The 23,176-nt window shown below is 40.7% G+C and overlaps 1 protein-coding gene and 1 long non-coding RNA gene across 5 annotated transcripts in view; one reads left to right on the forward strand and one right to left on the reverse strand.

Annotated features, from left to right (window-relative positions):
* LOC125697346 (uncharacterized) overlaps positions 1-2,993 on the reverse strand; it is a 66,146-nt gene extending 63,153 nt beyond the window's left edge. The window contains exon 1 of the long non-coding RNA XR_007378763.1: positions 2,911-2,993. This is a non-coding gene — a long non-coding RNA (uncharacterized LOC125697346). The remainder of the gene's footprint in view (positions 1-2,910) is intronic.
* Positions 2,241-23,176, forward strand: part of LOC125697344 (SPHK1 interactor, AKAP domain containing) — a 64,097-nt gene continuing 43,161 nt past the window's right edge. For 2 of the 4 annotated variants that reach the window (XM_048954406.1, XM_048954407.1), the window contains exons 1-2: positions 2,241-2,453; positions 19,012-19,114. In XM_048954406.1, coding sequence (XP_048810363.1) covers positions 2,413-2,453; positions 19,012-19,114 — 144 coding nt within the window. In that variant the 5' untranslated portion in view covers positions 2,241-2,412. Of the gene's footprint in view, positions 2,454-2,601; positions 2,705-3,020; positions 3,179-19,011; positions 19,115-23,176 lie in introns of those variants that run through there. The other 2 variants (XM_048954408.1, XM_048954409.1) reach the window with 2 other exon arrangements.

Genomic DNA, 23,176 nt, shown 5'->3' on the forward strand with positions numbered 1-23,176 from the left:
CTCTTTGTGACACAGAGCTTTTCCTCAGACAATTCACAAGAACAGGCAATCAGAAATGAGACTGGAAAAGGCTTTAAGAACTTCTGGATTGCAAATATCACTAACAGAAAATGGGCATTTCCTTTCTCCAGACTATCCTTTGCTGGAAATCTGTAACATCCAGCAGTACTGAAGAAGCTGTTCTGCAACCCAGAAACAGGAATGTGAAAACTGTTGCCTATCAGAGAAGAATAGTAAAGAATGAAAAAGGTTGGAAGAAATAAGCAAACAAAAAAAAAAAAAGGAGGGGAGGGAAAGTAAAAGTAGAAAGTGAGAGAACAGGAAAGATATGGAGAGAATTGTGTGTTGTGAGGGAACGAATGAATAACAGAAAAGCTAAGAGATGGGAGACAAACAGAGGACCTGTAGGTATGTAATATTTGAGCCTCTTCTCCATAATTTAGGAAGAATTCAGTAAAGTATAAGATCGGTGGCTTAAATGCAGCCTGAAGAGACACCTCAGTAGAGTCGGAGTGGACAGTAACAGAGGTAACAGTAAACATCTGGGACAGAAAAAAATACTTAAACAGAGGCAAATAAAGGTTAAGATCATGACAGTGAAGAAGTAGCAGACGAGCTACCGAATGAGGAAGTGTGTGAGATTAGAAGGCAGGTGGCAATAGGATTGAATTTATCAGAACGGCAATGCTGTGACAAGGAAAATAGGACACTTAAAATACAAAAACAGAGATCTGATGCATAGTCATGTACAAGCGATTTAGAGAAGATGGATGAAATTAAAGTAACTGATCAAGTGGAAGCTGATAGAAAATTTTAGGCACTACATGGATAGGAAAATAGTGCCTATTAGAAGAGAACTGAAGGGAGACAAAGTCAACAGCATCAAGAGATGCAACAGACCAGGGAGTTTAAATTACACCAAATCATGGGGCATGTGTGGTGACAGCCAAGGAGGAGAAAAGAAAGATAGCACAGTGCTGCAAGGGCGGTTTCTGAGGAGCTGATGTTTAAACATTGAGCACAGTGAGCATATTGGTATGCTCACAGGTAACATGTCATCCAGTTTCAAGAGTGAGCAGAACTCATGTTTCAGCAGGTAACACCTCTGATTTGCCTGCCTCTGAATTTCAGGACTTTCAACTCACTCACTCGGAGCCCAGCCTCTGGGCTGCCAGATGGGCTGGCATCAGGCCACCATGCTTCTTTCAAGTGCTCCCCTAAGAGGCTCCACTGGCTCAGTTTTCTCAGCTTCTCCACTCTCCACTTACAAGCCAGCACCTATCCTAAGCTTTGATTCCCATTTGCCCTTGGCTACCACAGTGTAGCTATCATATCTGTTACCTTCATTTGTCACCTAATGAGTTGACAAATCGACTGCTACAACAGCAGGGATAATCCACACCCTCAGCACAGTCTTAAGAAGGGTTTAAAAATTAACACGAACTTTCTCTTCTGGGTTAAACAAAAGGCAATGACAACAAACTCATCTAGTAGCCTTTCTGAAGGATGAAAAACAGCTGCTCCAGAGGAGTTAGATGCGAAGTTTGTTAGATTCATGCACTGTAAACTTGAACAGAGAACAAAACCTGATGTAATATATATAATAATTCCCTCTACGTGCCCCTTCTAGATCTCAATAAGCTTCGTGACTTCCAGCAACTAAAGGGAATAGCAAGGTGTAGACAGGATACTGGAACAAAGCATTTAAAGGACAAAAACACTGAGTCTCCTGAGTACAGGGGAAAAAAATCACTGCCAAAGTATGGCTTTGGCTGCCATCATCTCCTGCCCTGCCTCTCAGTCTCCGAATTTATTCAGCACATCTCTGAGGCCAGTGATGACTGAGGAGCTGGGCTCACTGGACATCAGGTGAGCTTCTGGCAGAGTCTGGATATTTACAAGCCCTGAGTGAAGGTTTCCTGCGAACCCAGCACACGCTGTGTCTGCACCTCGCCTCGCTGGGGCTCCGATGCTCTTAATCTTCACCCCTTCAGAATTTTATGACTAGCAGTCAGTTCTAATAGCTGTAAAGGTTCCCAGACGTGGGCGCACAGACACGACAAAGCTGAGGCGCAAAACATTCAGCACCGACTCAGAGGGAAGAAAAAAAAACAGTTCTGACAGTAGAACTAAATGAACCAGCCTGAAAGAGCGCAAAGCCGGGCTGCGACGTAGTGCCCCGAGCAGGCTCCCTCTCTAAATTCTCGAGCGTCACATCTCAGACGCAGACGGGCAGCACCCGCCACGTGAATCACATGGGCACGGGGCCGGGGCAGCAGGACGCACGGCGGAGCGCAGGGAGCCAGCAGCTGGCGGCCGGTCCCGGCTGCGCGGCACCAGCGGAGCGCGGAACCGCGAGCCCCGCACGACACGGGACAGAGCCAGCGGGACCAGCCGCCTGCAGCCCCGGCCATGTTCCGCCCGGCCGCCCGCCGCCACCCGGCGCTTCGCAGGTGGGGAAAGCCCCGGCGATGGCGCTCGACTCCCGAGGCGCCGCCCGGGGGAGCGCAGCCACCGCGCCCCGAGGGAGGTGTGAGGGCGGGAGGGGAGCGGCGGGGCGGGCAGGGGAGGAGTGAGGCGGAGGGCCGGGCTGCCGGGCGCCGCAGAGCGCCGGGGCCGCGCTCCCGCCGCCCCGACTCCGCCGGAGCCGAGGGTCCCGCCGCCGCCGCCGAGGTCTCGCTATGGCCGGCCGCCCACCGCCCAGGTAGGGCCCCGCTCTCCGCCCCTCCCCGCGCACCGCCGCCGCCTGAGGGGAGTAACGGCCCCGCGCGCGCCGCGCCCCGCTGCGTAACGGCTGCGGGCGGCGCGGCGAGGAGCGGAGCGGAGCTGTGCGCCCGCCGATCCCCGTCGCCTGCCCGGTGAGTAACGGCCGCGGGTGCCGCCCGCTGAGGCGTTCCCGGAGTCCCTTACCCCGCACGGGAGGTGGCGAAGGAGCGGCAGCGCTGTTCCACCGCCGTACCGGGCGGGGGGCGGAAGAGACGCGCGGTGCCGAGCCGGGCGGCGCCTCTCCCGCGGGCGCGGGCGGCACTGGGCTGCGAGGGGCCGTGGCCGCGCCGGGACCTGCCCGGAGGCGCGCAGCCGCCATGCCTCCCTGCCGCGCGGATAGCAGAAATTAAAGTGAGAAAACGAGGATTTGGTCCTTTCTTTTCCTATAACAACCGATTTTCCTGCTGTAGCGGTGAGTTGATCCATGCTTAATAAAATACTTTCGGGATATTGTGCTCCTATGAGCGTACGTCCCCTACTAAATCTGATGCTCTCGGTGACAGAGGACCCTGCGGCCGCTGTGCTGCCGCTACCCGAGATCCACCGAACCGCGTTTATAGCACTTACGCAAAACCCGTCCGCGGAAAACTTCCTGCAAGAAAGAAATCGATGCTCAAAGAGGAGCAGCCTTTTGGAGATACGCGGTGCAGTTAGGCGTTATCTTCGACATTCACGGCTACATTGTGTTGTGATGATTGCTGGCAGGTGAAAGTAGCATAGAAATCGTATCATCTTATACTTTTATCTCCAGCACAGCCTGTAGTATATGCTGCAAATGATGTACTTAGGTTTGTTTGGGTTGTGTGGTGCCCGAAGAGAGAGAGCAAACAATATTAGGAAAAAGTTTGGAGAAAACACCATCTTAAAGAGGAAGGTGGTGAAACAATACAGAGCTGCCTGAATATTCAGCAGGGATTGGTTGCACGCATTTATATGAGTGATAATTGCTTGTATGAGAAATTGCTTTTGCAAGAAGAATAAAAACCTTTAAAGCAACATCTGGAGGAGAGCTAACTTAATTGGTTTTCAGATCAATAGTTATTTACAGACCAAAGCTTAATAATGCTGTTATACTTGAGTCTGAATTGCCTGGCCTAGGAATAGCCCTCACCCTGAACGTTTCAGGATGAAGTTAAGAGAACATAAATATTTTTAACTCGTGGCTAATAGTTCTTCTGTGCAACTTCCATACACTGAATACCATGATGATTTTACAAACAATAGTGTTTTTTTGAAAGCCGAAATCAGGGAGACTGAGACTGAAGATCTCTTTGTCCTTAAATGCAATCTGATCTGTCATCCTTTATCCAATACAAAAGAAAAATTGCAAAACAAAACATTGACGCTAGTAATCTGGGTAAGAATAAGACATATTGCAAAGAGAAAGATATTGAGTCAGATAGCATGCTGCTTTCTATGCTTATGGTCTTGCTTTCATTGTTCAACACTCATCTCCTCAGAGCAATACAGCCATCTATCTTGTGACCCCATACAACTGTTGCTAAGCTTTTTACCACTGTACAGAGCACCTGGAGAAACCAGACCTACTCTAGATCTCTGCCATCAGCTCTTCACCTTTGCTAGGCCTTTTACCTGGAAAACACACTATTTCTGCAGCAAGTCCCAGAGTTAGCTTGCATACCTCTTCCTTACCAAGCCATAATTTTTCCTCCTGCTTCTTAAGTCAGCCTTCTTTACAACTGCAGGCCTCTTCTTCATCCCTTTTATCTCCTGCAGCTGGCATGTTGACAGCTGCTTGTTATTTGTTAATCAAGGTGAACCTCTATTTGCTGAAGTATGTAAGCTTTATACTTTCTGTCTGTCAAAGTTGATGATTGGAGCAGTGATCATTCATTCAGTCTAGGAAGACTTTGGTGGGAAAAAAAAGCTTGCTGGGAAGCTTTAGGACAGATAATTTCTCTTCATACACCTTTAGCTCATCATATTCCACCTACCTCTTCTGAAATGTTTGAGTTACTTTAATGGAAAACTATAGCAGCTGTCAAGAAGCACAAACAGCAAACGTTGGTGTTTGGGAAGTAGCTGTATAGACCTTACCAAAGGAAAAAAGTCTTCACTACCGAACTGTTATGGAATAAGTATTTTTTCACTTCTTCCCTGCAGAATCCCTTTGGACATTGGTTTGTTTCTGTGACTACTCTGCTGCTGATCTTAATCATGTACACTCAGCTTCCTAATGAAGGGCCTAAGCTCTGCCTTTCTTGCTGAATCACACACTGTGCTCAGTCCTTGAGTCCGGTATAAAGTTGGAGTGTGTATTAATTCCTGCTCTATACCTTCTCTTGCTTTGGCATTCATAGCTGAAGGCAAAAACATACAACTGTATCTGGATGCCTGCAGCTGCTGTGGAGCACAGCAGAGCAAGGTGGATGCCTTTGGGCATTCACAGCTAAATTACTTTCCAGCAGTAGCTCTTGGGGTGAATGCTTACCCTGGGGATCAGATGAACAGCTGCATGGGACTGCACAGAACTGGTAGCTGTCAGTTTTCCTTCAAGCAGCTCAAAGACATTTTTGACATCGCAGTTAAGCACCTGGAACAACAGATTATAACGATTTTTGTTGTTGTTGTGATGAAGCAACAAAACTGCATTAAGCCCTTAAATCTTCCAGCTTGTGCTTTGCTTCTTTAGAACAGCAGGAATTAAAATACTTGGATTATTTACATATAAGCCAGGAACTACTCTGCTTCCGTGCCCTGTATAAACCACTGACTATCTGGAATGCTGTTGCACAGTGGCCTAAGAAGGTGCTATCACTCCAGTTTGGTAAACTGCAGTTCCTCTGCTCAAGCTTCTGAAACTAATCCTATAGACATACACAATTTTTGGGCAAGCCTATATATCTGAAAACCGTATTAGCTGACAAAGAAATATGAGTCTTCAGGCACTTGTCTTTTGGACTGGCACAGACCTCCAACTCTTTTTTTTTTTTTTTTTTTTTTTTGTGAAAATTGGAAAGAAAAGGAAGAATAGGAAGTGTTCTTCATCTGAGAATCAGAAACAACAATGCAGCTTAGGAGCAATACTGGACTGAGAAGTAATTCAAAAGATTTAAAATGAATTCCCACACACCACAGATGAGAAATAGCAGATTTTATACTTTAAACGGTGAAAAGACAAGTCAAAGTATGGCTGCTTTTTCTTATACACTCTCCATGTAGTACAGAAAGTTTTGTATCACCAACATAGAACGAAGTATCTTCGGTACTTTGTAGTAATGCCTGGTGTTGCAGACTTAAGCACATAGAGCGCCGAGAATGGCTAAGAAAAGCCTTTCTGATTTTATTGGTCCCTGTTGGAAGCCAAGCACTTTTCACATTTGATCAGTATGCTAGACCTGATCGCAGGTGCAAAGAGAGAAGTTAAAATATTCAAAGCTAAGATAAGATCCAAGAGCTGCTGTTGTATCCGAGGTTTCTTACAGTCAGTAGGCGTGTGGCCCTCACTCATTTGCTTGGCAACTTGCGCAGTAGCACTGATGTCCCAGACTTCAGCTGACATCTGTTCCTGTAGTTCAGCAAAGCAGCCCAGGTTTTGTATAGGAGAGAGAACAGATTTGTCGGCTTTGTACTAAAAGGGGAAAGGATGCATTTAGGAATAATTGTTAAAAAAAACCTTCCATCTTAAAAGGAGACAAAATTGCAGGCAAAATTATGAAGTTCAACAGCAAAGGAATTAAGCTAGATCTAACAGTTTCTTTGAAAGAATCATTAAGGAGTTTAAAAACAAATAAACAGCAACAAAACCAGAACAGGATACAAACCAACAGGGATCAGTACTGGGAATTAATTTTGAACCACTGCCGGTGATGAGTGAAAAGAAGTAAGGAAGGACCAAGGCACTTGGGGTGGTGGGTGGTGGTTGCTGAGACTGCATAGCTTGGGGAGCCATTCTCCACATTTCCACCTCTGTGAATAGTGGAAGAAGAAATATATTAAAAATCTTTAAATAAAAGAGGGCAAAAGTAAAAATCCTCTAAACAAGAGTGTAATGACAGAAGTGTTGTTATTATCACGGTAACTGCATGCATTAGAGTGGTAGTTAATGTTACAAGTTTAATATTTGCTTTTATATTTATTTTATATTTATTTTATATATGCTTAATATTTGCTTTTCATTTGCAACTTAACATACAAATTTTCCATATGTTTTGATTTGAGTGGCCAGAAGATGTATCTAATGTGCTCGTTTGGGAGATTTGCCACCTTCCTACAGCGTCACCTTGTATTCGCAGTTTCCGATCAGTGGTGCAATTTTTGAAGTGACCTGCTGCATTCTGTTTTCATGTTTTCAATACTTTAATCAGTTCATTAATGTGGCTAACCTACACTGTCAGAGAGACAACAATTCTCAGAGAGACATTTTCTTCAGTGAGACCAAGAAGTTTGGGTAAAAGCAGAAGGAGCTGGAAGTGTCCACATTTTTAAGTCTGTGCATGAGAAATCTGATCTCTTGAGGTGTGGGGCTGTGAGGGAAAGGAGGAAAAAAACGTGCAGAACATTTATTAGTGTCAGTTTTATAGCTGTCTGTATTTTGTTCTTGTGCTGTTCATTTTTTGTGAGTTTAGGTTGTGAGTCTTTCCTGTAATGATGATGGCTTACCAGGTTAGCAAGCTTTTGCCATCTTTTTCCTCAGCCCCAGGTTAATTACTTTATTCTTTCTGATTAAATGTCATTTATTAAGCTAAGCCCATAGTAGGAGTGAGTCAGAATTAGGCCAGTGGGAACCTTTATCTGTACTGTGGATAATAAACCCCAGCGCTAAAACCCACTTCAAATCACTACCTGATGCAGCTGTCATTCCTCATCTACTTGAGCATATGAACATCAGAAATTAGAGCACTCACTAAAGAGCTGTATTTTAAACCATTAATGGCACCTAAGCAGACAGAAGTGAGGACAGTAAGTCACATATTGAGAGAACAGAGTGCCTTGTGAGCCAGAGGTGCTGCAGAGTCAGAGCAGGCTGAGAGGAGAGGCTGAGAGCTCAGTCAGGTGAGGATAGTGGTCTGAGATCACAAGGGTGCTGGCAACAGTCCCTCCAGTTAACAGTATTCTGTGCTAAACATTTATCAAAGCTCGTTCTGGAGTGCTGCAACTGTCTCTCAGAGCCAGTATTTTATTATCTGATAGTGGGGATACAGCTTCAGAATGAAGGATCTGCAACACAAGCAATAAATTTGAACTGAGTGTTCAAACTGCATGTTCTGAACACACACCTAGAGGTGGCAAAGTAGTTTTAGCTTTTGCACAGAAGGGAATTGAGTTAAAATGTTTTATACAGCAGAATAATAGCATTAGTTACCAGCTTACTGAAGTGGCAGCTCCCTTTCTTTCCATGATCAGAACTGGGGCTGCACTCCCCAGGAGATGGTCCATTCCCCCACCTATGTGCCTGCCCAACACCTGCAGGAGCAATGGCATCAAAACTCCGCACACGTATGGGGACCTTAGTATCAGGAACTTAGGGGTGGAATTTTTTAACCTCCTCTTTATCAGTGCATTAAGTAATCCTTCAAATTACATATACAGTACGCCTGCCCTTCTCCCAGCTTCCGACAGGAAAAATGCAGAGTGGATGTTGTTTTTCTCTTTACAGATAGTGCAAATTCGGTACACACAGATTAATATTATGATTGCTGGTATTTCTTTGGTGCCATGTATAAATTTTAAACCATCTTTTTTAGGATTTTGCATAGTCCGGTCAACCTTGGAATATTTTCATTAATCTCTTTAGTTTCCCTCATTAATTTCTTCACTTCAAGACTTGACTGATTATTAATATCTGGCTGCTGCCAATGCCGATGACACGTAATGAATAGTCAGCACTTTTTATCAAAGCTATGTTTTCTCTTGCTTTTGGCATTGAAATTTATTGTATTCCTAATAAATTCTGATTGACTTCTACCAAAGAAAAGTGCTTTTCTAGATCTCAATTAAATTTAATCTATTGCTAACAGAAAATATAAAAAAAAATAAATCGAACACAGAACCTGATGCTGCAGTGAGTATTTCCCAGTTAGTGAAACTCAGAACTGGTCATCAAGTCCTGTATAACTCTAACCAATTCATCTTAAAGCAGGGTTCTGTGCTCTGCGCTCTGTTTCTGAGCTGTCTGCTTGCACCAGCAGTTACCACCTTGCAAATATTACAGGGGTCATTCATTACTGCGAGAGGTTCTGGTTTAGTATGTGAATTGCTGACAAACTGGAATTCACTAAAAAAAGCATCTTTGTGTTACACTTAAAACCTCTTAAAAATAAAGCTGCACAGAATTTAGGATTCCTAGAATTGGAAAACTGTTTACTGCTTTCCCAAAAACTCCTTAGCCAACCATATGGTGGATATTGTATAGAATCTGTTGCTTTATAACAGCTGAGTAGCCAGTTAAATTTTTAGGTTTTTGTTTTTTCTTCTTTCTTCAATGAGGTTAATTTTGTTAATGAAGTAGCAGTGCAGTATATATGGCTTATCCAGAAAGCTTGAGCGTAGCAATTCAGCCAAATGACAGAACAGTTGTAGAAGGAAATGCATTCAGCAGCCCAAGGAGGTTGCTCAGTATTGCTTTGAGCAGTAATCCTAAGTCACTTGTGCTTGCTCCAAAAGTAATGCCTCCTATTTATTTGCATGGAAACTGCAACAGATCCGAGGAGCACAATAGCACTATTTGATAGAGCAAATTCTCAGCTACAAAACACTATTTTTGAACACAGTCACCATCATTAACTAAGCATTTTCACCAGCAATGAATGTGAGCCTGCATACTGCACTCATAAAAATCTGCACCAATGGAGGTTACCCACTGCTGCTGCTGTAACCACTGATGAAATGTGCCACATGCCGCCTCACTGTGCTCACATCCACTGTTCGGTCTCCAAAAATGTTCAGCAGAATGTCAGTGGGTGAAACTTTTTCTGCATGGAGGAGTTCAGTTTCACACCTTTGCTTCATACTCACTTCCATGTCAGACGCCATTCTGTCAGGCTGCCCCTCTGCTGCCATCTGTCACACAGCAACAAAATACAACAATAATGGCAGGAAGGTTCAACCTCTGCTGCCATCATGGGCCAACATAATAAAACAGTAGGAATTACTTTCGGAGCAGCCCTTGTAGTTTTTCTACAGTGAGCGTACAGGACTTGCACTTGCTTTCAGCGAGGAAAAACTTAAGGGGTCCTCATGTAATCTCTGTGAGATTGCATACTTACAAATGTGCCTCAGCAGTGGAGCTGTGACTTCCCACAGTTTCAAAGGAAAAAATAAACAAGTGCTGTCTTAGTTTATGGAACTGTGTTTAAATGAGATCCGTATCCTGTTTCCCTAGATTCATTTAAAGTTATCTATGCAATTTCAGTTTGAAAAGGGAAGATATCAAATCAGCAGCATAACAGTTGGACAAAACACTGATTGTTATTCTATATTGCAGAGCAATTTCTTCTCTCTCAGAGAAGGACATGTGTTATCACTGCAGACATCCAGTAAAAATGGACAGCTCATTTATTTATAAAAGGAAAATACTTGCATGCTGTGATGTTGAAATGAAAAACCCATTGTCCTCACATTAATTCTGGAATGAGACCCTCCCCTCAACTAGAGGGGAACAAAATAGAAGTAATAGCATGGCTACTGAATGGTTTAGTTAAATGCTCACATGATCTTGGCTGCACATTGTACCTGCCAACAAATTTAATCCTGTGTCTAATGTATGCCATACAGTCAGTGAAATCCAACGGCCACATCATCTGAACTGTCTCAGTGATTTTCAGGATATAATTTAGAAGTTGGTGTAGTTACCAAGTGCAACGTCTTGATGCTTTTTAAAGTGCAGCCATATTTCTAAGATGGTGGAAATCAATACTTTATGTTACAGAACAGACATCTGAGTATTACAGAGATACGTCTTCGGGGACTGCAATCAGTAGCAGATTTTTATTTCATACAAGTAAAATTAATTCATAAGCAAATGTGTGTTTGCTGAGTGCAACAGATGATTTTCTTAGTCAGAAGGTGTGTCTTTGAGCATGTCATATGTAGAAAAATAACTGAATAACTACTGGAAAAAAAAAAACAACAAAAAAAATGGAGGCAGAGCATAAGCCAATAATACATTTAGCAATCCAAGTCCAATTTACAGGAAAAAAAAAGAAAAGACCAGGTTTACTTTGGATACCTGGCCTGTATATTATACTATATCCTTTTCCAGCTGAACTGATTATGGTGACACCCCCCCACACACAAATGAAACAGTAGTTATTTTTAAAAGCTGGATTTATTTGCATACCTCCTTTCTTGTTCCTTTTAATAAAAAGGAAAAAGGGTGCGGTGGTGAAAGCAGTTAAATCTAAACCCACCCAAAGACATCTGTCAGGAGTCCTCATCTGCTCTTAGTGAAGCTCATAGGAAGAGTATGGCTGGTGCTGGGCTCTGCTGAAATAGCAGCGCACTTCTGCCCAGAAACACCTTCAGTTTAATTTGTATTGTGAGTTGCAATCATCCAGCACTTTAGAGTGCATTACATAATGCAAGAATTTTCCCATTATCATATATATATATATATATATTTAATTTTATTTTAAGAAGCCTGGACGAAATAACAATCGTGATGCAGACACACTCATCATGTGTGACTCAACTATTTGGTCAGCTTCACTAAAGACCATTCCTTAGACTATGGTGCAAGTGAACTTGTCTGTATCTAAATTACCATCACTGTGATAGGACAGAAACTGCTCTCCTATCTTCAAGTACTAACATAAAAAAGAGCAAGTAGTATCAAAGAGAAATGTCTTCTCTCAAATTCTCTGCAACCAAATCTCTTGATTTCTTAGCGGATAACTGAAAACTCATGCCTACCCATAATCTGGTCTATATTCATGCCTTACGTGTAAATACAAGGATACTCACTTAGCAGATTCTCACTTAATGACACTGCAGGTAATGATAAGTTTGTCTGAGAGCCCATCCTGATCTCAGTCAGCAGGGTAGATAGCCCTGCCGAGCCCTGGGCATCCCAAGAACAAGCCAAAGGTTTCAGGCCCAGTTATCACAACAATTTCATAGTTATTCTGAAATTCATTGTAAAGTAATGACTAAAGGAGCTTTGAATTTTATACACATTGTACCACAGTGAAAAAGAAATAGATAAATTAAAATTCATATCTCAGTGATCTGATTCATTGTTAGACTCTCAGAGATAATGTCCTGTGTTCCCTATATAGTTAGAAAGGCATAGGGCATAGAAAGAAGGAGGATTTATCTGGTAAGAAAAACCCACAACACTAAACAATCATGGTTTCTTGGACAGAGATGTTACACTTTCTTTATGCTAGTGTAAGCTACAAAAAAATTGAGAACGCTGCCTTTATGTCTGCCGTTCAATCCCACTAAACACAGTATTGTCCATGGGAAAAAAAAATAAAGCAAAGGCAATGTTTGTAAGATCTTGGTAGAGTTATATAAAAGCATGTTTTGTATTATTAGAAGCCAAGATAATTAGGATGGCAGGTCCATTTTATTTAATACACTGATAATGTTAGTGTGATTAAAAAAGAATCACACTTCTCAAGCATTTGTTTTGAGACCTCATTTTCTGTAATTTTTCAGAAATTGCTGTTGGTTGACATATTAACCTGGCATCAAAACTGAGAAGATTTGTGTTCCGTTGGATATTGGTAGGAAATCAGAATTGTTCAGGAATGTTTCAGACATGTAAATTATGTAAAAATACGTTGTTTTGAATAAGCAATAACAGAATGTATTCTTCTGTGTTACAATAACTTCAGAATGTACCCTGACGTTTTAAGTAGGTAGCTTATGAATACAGCTGCAGGTGGTCATAGAAACAATACCGGATTGAAGAGAATAAGAATTTTCTGAGACCACTGGAGATGAAGGCACTTATTTTAGACAGCTGTTTTACTGCTTGGGAGCCATTAGTTAAAGTAAAAACATATTGCCTTTATGAACACCATTATAACCTTAGACAATGTTTGGAAAGATTTAGCTGAAATCAAGCTGCCTTTTTCTGTTGTTTCTGCAATAGCTGTATCTGGATATATTGGGTTCAGTCTTTATGTTTCTGAAATCATCTTCTTGATCAGCACTGCCCACTTCAGTTAGGTGCATACAAACTAAACAAGTTGAAGCATCTTTCCTTCAATGAGATTTCTTATCTCTCCTGCAGTCAAACTCTCAGCTGTGCCTCAGTTTCCCACCTAATGGCACTGCAGTGCTGGGTATGATCTCCTCGATTCTGGGTTAGAAAAGCAGTCTCTGGTGATATTTCAGCCTATGTGAATTTAAGGATTTGCTCCCTAATCTTCCCTGTTTCAGACAGTCTTTTTCCTCATCAGATCTTGTCTAATTGTTCTCTTCTAAAAGTCCTCCAAATTAGGAACTCTCCAAAAAAGATGGCTACCAAAACTGCATCCTATATGTCATTCTAAGTGTTTTTCTTCATTTAACTCATGCACTCTCACAGGAAGAGATCTCACTGTTCCTCTTGTACTTCTTATGAAGCTGCTTCTAACCAAGAACCAAGCCTGTTTTCTCTAGAAAGTTACCCTAGCAAGTAGTCATTCTTCTGCAAGCATAACAAAGGTCCACCAGGAATTGCCCTTTTTTTTTTCCCCCTAAAGTCAGGTAAGGGAGAAAGGCAGGATGCTTTCCAGCTCTCTGTAAAGTTCCTATGGATTGGCTCTCTGTCAGAAAACTACTGAAAGAGTAGCGAGACTATCACAGAAATTGAAAATAAAAAAGCACTTACCTGCCATTCAGCTCCTGATTGTCAGCTCTTTAATCTGCACCTTGCTTGAACTTTAGTGTGATGAACAGTGTGAAGTAGTGGATAAAATGTTGCTATTTTTCCTTAAATAATTCGATCAGTAAATAAAGAAAGGGAAGAATATTTCTCACTAAATTGTGCAACTTTTTCACGTTTATTTTTCCATAAAACTTTTCTTTTGTAATATTTTTTAAAACATGTTTCATAAGAAGTCCAGGCATTGCTAATGCTTACAGAGGCTCCGAGATTTGTTTGTTTTTTTATTACTATTAGGAACAGAAAAAAAGGGCAATCAGGGCTGTGTAAACATGGAAGATAAAGACTTTTTTATTGTGTGGTGTACAGTAACATGGGCAGTTTCTTCTCTGTACTTTTCATTAACACATAGCAAAAGACCTCGTTTTTTTTTTTCCAGTGATAAAAATGCACTGATAAAAATGGAATGTAAATCAAGAGTGCCCAATGGACATGACCAAATGAGCAATCTGAATATAAAGGCTCAATGTTCTACTCCTTTTTTAGTGCACCAGTTTTACTAGCAGCCTGGTTACATATCGGACACTCATGTCTGATACTGAAGTGTCACTTTTTTAAGCTCCCAGTGGAGTCAGTAGCAGCCAGTGGAGACCAAAACAAGTCTATGAATGCATTGCAGGATCAGGCCCTGGTATTGCCAGTGATTATATTCTGCACATGGGTTCCAAATCCATAAAAAAAATCAGAAAGACATTTGTTTGAGGTATTTATAGAGCATCTGTTTGACTAACCATCTGTGCTCTGATTGAAGTATACACATGGTCCAGACTGAATCAAAACCAATTCTGTGGATTAAAATAGTAACTTTGACAGTGCTACATCTAAAGACTTTACTGCTAGTGACTCTTGACCTATTTACATGTAAAGGTAATTTTTAAAACTGTAAAATCTGGAAGGTAGCATAAGGAAGAGCGTGACTAGTGTGCCTACTTCAAAAGGCTTTGGGCTTTGAAGTGAAGAGATGCTGCTTGAATGCTGCAAGCCTTTCCAAAAAGCTATTTGCTTAGGGCCTGGATTAAGCTAGCTGCCTCCCTGTTTTTCAGTTGCTTTTGGGTGTCTTTGTGAATGCAAAATCAAGAATATGCTGAAGAATTTAGCCCAGCTCTCGCTTGTGTCATAGTTTATTGAATTTGCTCCTTAGAAACAATTATTGAGCAGCAGAGTTTTTTTAAGCAGGTTATGCTTGTTCAAGATAGTACAAAATTGAAGTTTCTGATATTATTTCACAAGATTATTTTTCTTCAGTGATAACCTGGGGAATTCTTTAATTTACCATTTTTTGTGATGTAGCACCATCTGCCACATCTGCAGAAAAGGTAATTATTTTTAGAAGCATCTGTGGGTTTTTTTTTTTATTAAGTATTGAGTCATCGAGGTCAGTATTCTTGAATTATTCAATGTAGGAAAATAGAAGCATTTGTTTTGCATTTTGGTCAATAACAAAGGATGATTTTTTATTACTGTTGGTGCCATAAATCTCATAGCAATTTGCTGCGGGCTTCCGATTTCCAAGAAATTTGTTTGCATCCTTAGTGAGAGCATTTAGCTTTGTGGGAAAAAGAATCAATCACAATTCTGATATCGATAAAACAGCGTCTGGTGGCAAATAAGGGACTCTGGAAACTCTTCTATTAATGGAAATATTATACTGAAAATTGCATACTTCTCAACACTGAGCCATTGGTCCAGGTTCCCAGTTTCAGATTGGAAATTGTAAATTAGGATCTCTGCCACCAAAGGAGAAATCATTCTCTCACAGGATACAGAACATTTTAGTAGATATTACAGGTTGCACCCTCTACTAAACACTGTACTGACTGAAGTCCCTTTGACAGATTCCTTATTAAGTCTGTGGCCTTCCACAATAGCTCTACATCTGGTGAGGACATCTAAGTCAGATGAGCATTCTCCATCAAGTCTAGCAGAGGTGAGAATTCAGACCTGAAGCTTTCAATAGCTTGCTTTATCTTGTAGTGAAAAGGTGCTTACCTGTGCCAGATGCCTTGGAAGACTTGTGCTTCCAAACTCCTGGTGTGCTGAAGTAATGAGCATAGTGTGTGAATGCAGAGTTATCGTTTGATGATGATCTGACAACATCTCTGCAGCAGTTTCTTTCAGCTTTCTGCTGTTGAGAAACTAATGAGAGCAGGCAACTTCTCAAAGAGAGAATAGTTTTCCTCTGGGGAGCTGATGAAAATTGGGTTTATTTTACTTTACTACAGACTGAGTGGTCTGAAGAGAATCTCTTAAGAATTAAATCACGTGCATATTGAAAACTAAAGCTTAGAAAGGAGCCTATTGGATAAGAAAAAGAAACTTTGATCAAATTGATTGACTGTTGAAATAATTAAAAAAGAGATGTTGAAAAGCCAAACCTGAGTTCTGTGTTGAATGAAAGACCCATGACACAATCCAGTATGCTGGAATTGCTTGGGTTATGCAAGATGTAAGTGTATGACACTGGTTGGCCAAACTGAAGGAACTCAGCTATATGCTCTTCTACATCAATTAGTTTGTACTGCTGCGTATTTGCTTCACATGATACCTAGAAGGTGTTCATTTAACTTTCAACAGAGGCCGATGAGTGTGTGTAGTCTAAGACTACTCCCAAATATAACTCATAACTTCGCATTTCTCTGTTAAAATTATTTCAGTCTGTGAACCCTGACTGTGCGAACAGCTTTGCAAACAGAGCCTGGAATTCACAGCACCAGCACAACCTTAGATTTGAACTGCAGTGCAGCACAAGAATAAAGATTTATCTCTGCAGTTACAGCGCAGGAAAGTTGAACCTTTAGACAAAAAAAAAAAAAAAAAAAAAAAAAAAAAAAGCAGCTATGGAAGTGCTACAGTTACTCCTGACTGTGATGTCCCTTGTCTTGGGATACAGAGTTGCTGGTTCTACCTGCTCACCGATCGGTCAGTTGGGCATGAGGACTAGGATAGCTGACGAGAATTTGGGTTTACCAGATTTCAGTAATTTCAAAGGCTGTCACTCTTTCCTGTCAGATCTTAAGTTTGAGATGAAGCCTCCTCTAGAACAGGTAATGGCATTCTACATTTATTTTACTCATCACATACCTTTAATAAACATTGTCGTATTTGCAAATGAAAAGTGGTATTTTGGAAAGGACACAGATTTTAAGATGCTAGAGATATGTTTGCTTTCCACATGATTGGGAAGCCTGCTTTACTGCTGTATGGAAGATGTAATGCATTAGAGCATGATCCGGAGACAGCACAATTTGTCAGTACTCCAGAACATGACTCCTTAACTGTTTTCCAGCTGTGCTTTAATGCACTATTCTATCTGTACTATTTAATTGAGGTCCAAAAGGGCTCTCAGTTAGTGGCTGCACTGCCATCTTTTTTGCGTTTAGACTCAGTGACACTTTTGGCACTGTGAGTTCAGATACCTGTACACAGCATGATAGAAAGCCAGCAGTCATTGTCAGCATGCCAAGTCCCTGCAGGGCAAAGTAGTGGCAAAACCACTCAGTCTTTCTCTCATTGAAGAGCATGAGAAGACAATGAGCCTTGTTCTCCAACCTGCAGGTCAGACTTGATTTGTAATTTACTATGAGATTGCATGGGGGATGCATCTTATAAAAAGAGGCAGTGACAGCTTCTGCTGGGAGTACTGGGCAGAGTACAAAGACTGCAGCTAGTCTGACTGCGGAGTTGTGAAGGAGGGTACTTCACGTATGCAGTATTTGACCCTTGAATATCAAGTTCTTAGTTTTGATTAAGATATAAAACCATAATGACTTTGTATGTTTAATGTCCCTCATTCTTCTAATGGAGGGTAAGGCTTATGAAATGCTAGTTTGGTTTTTCAAATGCTAGATAAATTATCTACATAGTGTGAGCAATGGAGAAATATCCTGTAAACAGCCAGGACTCCCACTTCTAGATGTTAGGACACTGGTGTCTCAGAGTGTGTTATGGGATAATGCACTTTTCAAATAAAGTCAGTTAACATTCTGATCTCATTTATACACGTGTATTCCATCCTCCCATGCAATTCATGAATCTTCCTATTAGCAATTTGTAAGTACTAATTTGTGTATTTTTCATTCACAGTCCTAATTCCAGAACACTTTTTATTTTTGCTTGTTGATGTTTTTAATAACCTGGAATAACTATGGAATAGCACTTCATATATTGCCCATATATATATATATTCCCTTGTTGACATGGGAAATTACTTAGGGAGTACGAAGATCCATATCTGGTCCTATGTTTGTGAATCTTTGAGAGAAAGGTAGCCTTGTTGATGTTTGCCTGTGGACTTGGGTAAAAAGCTGCATGTAGCCTCCTAACTCACTGCCTTAAGCTTCAGCAAAGATGACTTAGGAAAATTTGTTTTAGATTTTATTTGAGCAAACTAGGTAATTGCACACGGTCTGTTATCCTGTCAGTACTGATGAGAGATTATTAGGTAAGCCTTGGTAACCTGGTTGCCTGTTAGGGTCTGTCTGCAAGTGTTCTGTATCCTCTCATAGATAGTCAGCAGTAAATTGAAAGCACTCTAGAGGCTCAGTTTGGAAAGCAGAACTTGATGGTGTTGAATACCCTTTTCCTAGTAAATTCTGGGAGGAAGAGACTTGGCACTGTGAGATCTTTAATGGCTATCATGTTACGTCTGGAGAGAGAAATTCTACCGAGGTTGTGGCAATTCCGTTATTGTATAGAGGGAGATGTTGCAAGATTGGCCAGATCTATTCCAAAAGTAAAGTGTGAGGGGTGGTACCAGTTGTGAATGCAAATAATTTGGCTGCGAGAGCTTATTGTTATGGTTATGTCTATCACATCAAGACAATCCCAAGGTAAACAGGGGTGTGCTGTGTACGGCTGACTCACAAAACAGACTATATGCATGACTTACCTTTGCTCTGTACCTACCATATAGCAAACGATTCACCCTGGATTACATAATTCAACCACTTCTATTGTGTTTTCTTACATTTTAATCCCTACCCGTTACTTCTTCGATCCAGGCAGGTAAAACTGAGGATAAACTGCAGCCAGTGCTTCTTTTTATGATTAAGCTGAATGAATGTAGCCAGTGTTCTATATGCTCTTTCAAGCTGCTTGTTTATGAAAATAAGTTAGTGCCATGTTTCACAGTACCATTCAAGGCAGACGAATGTAATTAAAGGCAGCTATGTGTCGTCCTCTAGTCTTCAAAAGGCATTGGTCATATTCATATAATGTACTTCCAAAAGTAAAAATTAAGGTCATAAATGGAATTTTAATGTCACTAATGAGGCTATAGAAAACTTCTTGTAAACTAGTTACTTCTCTTTAATTAATTGTATTTTTTGTATAATTTGAGTTATATATGTAACTGAGTCACTGAAAAGATTTTTGGAGGTTTCTTTTGTATGTTTTTTGTTCTTCAGCAACTTTGAATCTCCACTGATGCAAGAAGTCCCAGAGCACCAAGGCAACAGCACAGATAGTTCAGGAAGCAGTTTGGGAAGCACTGTCACAGCATGTAAAAAGGTAACTTCCAAGTTTATTTTATTTTCAAAAGCATATATATCCTGGGTTACAGCTTTGCTTTCTAGCATTTACTTTTATTGAGGAACACAACATTTAACTGATGCCTAAAGAGGAAGAGGATTGATACAGAAAAATGAATTCTGGACGCTGTAATGGTATATTGCAGTTTTGTGTGCATGGTCTATACTTGTCTGGCTACAAAATATATGTGTGTGGGAGGTACATTTCCCTTAAGTATTTCTCATTTTTCTCATTTTCTGGCAAAGTATAAAAATCATAAAGAGCACAAATAAATTCAGGACTGCTCTGTGATAGCTTGCAAGTTTCAGGAACCCAGCCTGAGAGTCCAGAGCTTAGCTTCCCTGAGGTCAGTGTGATACAGGGTCCTTCATGTAATAGAGCTTTTCTGCCTTCCCTAATATCTTAGTAGAGGATTTCAGCAACCAAGGAAGTAATACAGATTTGACTGCTGCTGCTTTTATTGCCTCAAAATGGTTTTATATGAGTTATTTGCTTTAGAGCATGGGGGAGGAAAGGAAGCAGTGCCTGTATGTATTTAGGATTAGTCAGGTATGACTGACAGTAGTTTATTAACGTAGGTAGTACAACTGACAATACACGAGGGAAGTCTCTGGATGCCTTCATCCACTCTCAGGGTCAGACTGTGGCAGAGCAGTCCAAGGGAAGGCCATTCCCTAATTGCAGAGAACAGGCCATCTTTCATCTCTCAGCAGTAACCACGTGAGTTCGACTATTTCCCATAGGCATTATTCTAGAGCTGGCAAGAAAGCATCTGTTTACCTCAAAATATTATAAAACTTCTCAGTTCATTTAGTTTTCCCATAATTCTATTTTTTTTCTTCCTTCACTACTAACTGTAATGCTTTTGTGTTTTTTGTTTTCCAAAATAAATAGATAAACATGATGAAGATAAAGATTTATTTTCCTTATCCTTTCCTTTCCTTCTGAAAACCACGCTGTGACTCTGGGGGTTGAGTGTTGGCTGTCCACTGAAATTTCAATAAATGTAAAACCATTGAAATAAAAAAACCTCAATAGACTAATTTGTATGCTGGAATCGTGCATCTCTTACTCATGCCAGCAAGGCAAAAGACAAAACAGTAGTACTTTATTTGTTCAAAGAGTTTGCTTATTTTCAAAAAAATACATGATTTTTTAAAAATGCTGCTGACTGTAATTGGAATCTGTAGAAATGGGCGTAAAATTCATAATGTTGCTGAACATCCTTCATTTCTTCAATCTGAGTTGGCTATTTTATGTAAGACTGAAGGACAGTGGCACAGCACTAAAAAGTGTCACCACTGTGTTTATGAATGTTCCCAGCATGGTCACCTTCAGAAGCATTGCTTCTACAGACCTACCTTTAGCTTTTGATTTAGAGCTGCTTCATCTGTCTGATCCCTTACATTTGAACTTTCCACTGCAATACGAGTCAATTTTATGATGTTAGACACACTAGAAGAAGTGATTCACCTCTGCCAGCCCTTCTGGCAAACAGCAGGGTAGTTTGGGCTTCTTTGCAGCTTTGTCACAGTTTGTGTTGCTGTTCTTTTTGTGTGTGCGTGTGTGTGAGAGAGAGAGGAAAAGGATGCAGAATAATTGAAGTAAGCCATTATCTTTTCTTTTATCCTGCATTAGTTACAGTAGTTTTTGAAGTCAGTTATGTAATTGGTGTTGGAGTGAAACTGTGAGTTCCTGCTGCAAGGGAACAGTTTAAATGGTTCACTTGCAGGTTTGAGTATTTTCACTTGGTATGAATGAGAATAGCTTCTGTCAGGAACCATATGAGATGTGGTCTTTTACCACAAAGACCAATCTGAACAAATGCAGAAGATGTGCCTTGTGATAGTTCATCTTATTCTGTATGTCCCACTTCCATATCTTTTTTGATGAGTAGTAATTAACCAAAGCAATTAAGATGATCAGCCATGAAGACGCAGATGTTTCATTTGTGGAGCAGAGCCTATTTAATGTTATCACAGTTAGAGATATTTAGTGTATGTCTTATGATCTAAATTAGGGAGCAGGAAGCTGTTACGCTAAACTTGTATCCAGTATTTTCCTCTGGGAAAGAGTGACTTTTCTAATCTACACACTGCTAGAGGCTGATTTTAGTTCATTGATTCACAACACAGTGAGTAATGCTGACGGCTTAGTCTCTAGATAAGAGTGGAGAACTTTTTTTTAGAACCATGAATTACTGCTGATTCCACATTTCGTGCATGATGCAAATTCATCCTGAATTATTTTCTGAGTACAGTGATCTGCTCTGAACCAGACATACAGCAGCGTAGTGCGTGCAGCTGTTAAGCGTAAGTGTGGTCAGTGAATAAAGTTCTGCTTTCACTTGTACCACTGGAAATCAGAAGCAACCTCACTGAATTCAGCAAATCCCATGTATGCCAGTTTGAATTAGCCTGGAACTTGTCTCAGCGAGGTGACAGTGAGGAAAACTGCAAGATGCGAGGAGAAAATTTTCTTAAGTGATGCTGTTTGTATTAGAAGTGCAGGCTGTATAAAAGAAAGATGGTGAACGACCGCTGGAGTAGTACAAGTTCAGGTTTCTTATCTTTGTTACAGAGCTGCTCAGTATAGTTTGAAAAGGATCTAATTGCCAAAATGGCCATCAGAAAGTATGGGAACAGTTATATCTCTGAGGGATAACTGCTCACACTGAATTTCATTAGTTACCCAAAAGATTAGGCAAGCTCACTCAAGCTTATACACAGTTGACCACTGCACTCATACATAATTGTAGTATGAGGACTTCAGTGTATTTCTTAAAAGCGTGAATATTCATGCAAGTTTGAGCACATCTGCATTCTCCCATTTTACATAAACACAGTTAATAAGTAGAATTATCATGCAGTAGTCAGATTTTAGAAATATTAAATTCATTTTGCCTATACTTGTTTGTCTTTGACCATGATAATATTGCTGTCTACTGCCAAAGAAGCATGCCTAGAAGTTCACAAGGATTCAGTTTATGGACTTATTGCATTACAGGAATGCATAAACTTACAGTGATCTGCATTGTGAAATGGCCCAAATTATCCTTCCTCAATAGAAATGTTAGTGGGAAAGTTCTGAGAAATAACATATCTGTAATGATCGTAATGCAGAAACTTGTATTTCATAAGATAGAGCCTAAACTCATCCAAAATCTCATCCCAGCACTGCTTAGTCAAATGTCACCTTCTGTCCTCAGAACACCATTCAGATAAGTGTAAAATCAGAGCAAGAAGTCCCCATCCATATGCTTCTGCATGCCTCCCTTTCTCACAGTGCTGTCTTTTCTGAGAAACTTCCAGAGGCATTCCAGATGACTTTGGGCCTACTTGTATTTGTTAGATTGCTGACCTCCTCCACATCCTATTGCATGGTCTGGAGTTTATCCTATTTTGCTTTTCTCACCTATCTCCTTCAAATTCTAATTGCTGAAAATGGTCTTCTCAGACCTCCAGTAGTAAAAATGCCATTGTGTCCTTCACATTTCTGACTGCATTTTCAAGTCGGTGTCCAGCACTGCTTGTGCACACATGAAAGCAGAACATAGGCTAGGGAGAACACCATTCTGCTAATGCTGCTCATCTCTTCAAGGTTACTAAAAATCACATAATGCCATAGCTTCCATGTAATAATCTCTACCCTTGCCTTAAAGTGTATTCTGAAAAGTTGCATACAAAAAAATAAATGCATTGAAAAACCTTGAAATTAATAAATAACCCTGCAGTGACCCTCAAGCTTGATAGCAGTGACCTGACCTGAAACATTTGTTCCAGAGAGTTATTGCTTCTGATAGTGCATTACCAGTATTTGCCTCCTGAATGGAAGATAGATGTGCCAATGGTGATTTAACATCCACGGGAAGAAAAGCAGGTGAAATTTGGAATGCCCATCTCATTTCATGAATTAATCACCTACAGTATGCATCTGCTATAATCTAGCAGTTCTGAAGAGAAATATTGGTTGAGCACACCAAGTACTTTGAGAAAAAGGAGTAGCAAGTTTTTCGGAAGCTTGTTTCTGTGTGATAATTTC

Source organism: Lagopus muta, chromosome 9 (genome assembly GCF_023343835.1).
Source record: "Lagopus muta isolate bLagMut1 chromosome 9, bLagMut1 primary, whole genome shotgun sequence".
NCBI classification, from domain to species: Eukaryota; Metazoa; Chordata; class Aves; order Galliformes; family Phasianidae; genus Lagopus; species Lagopus muta.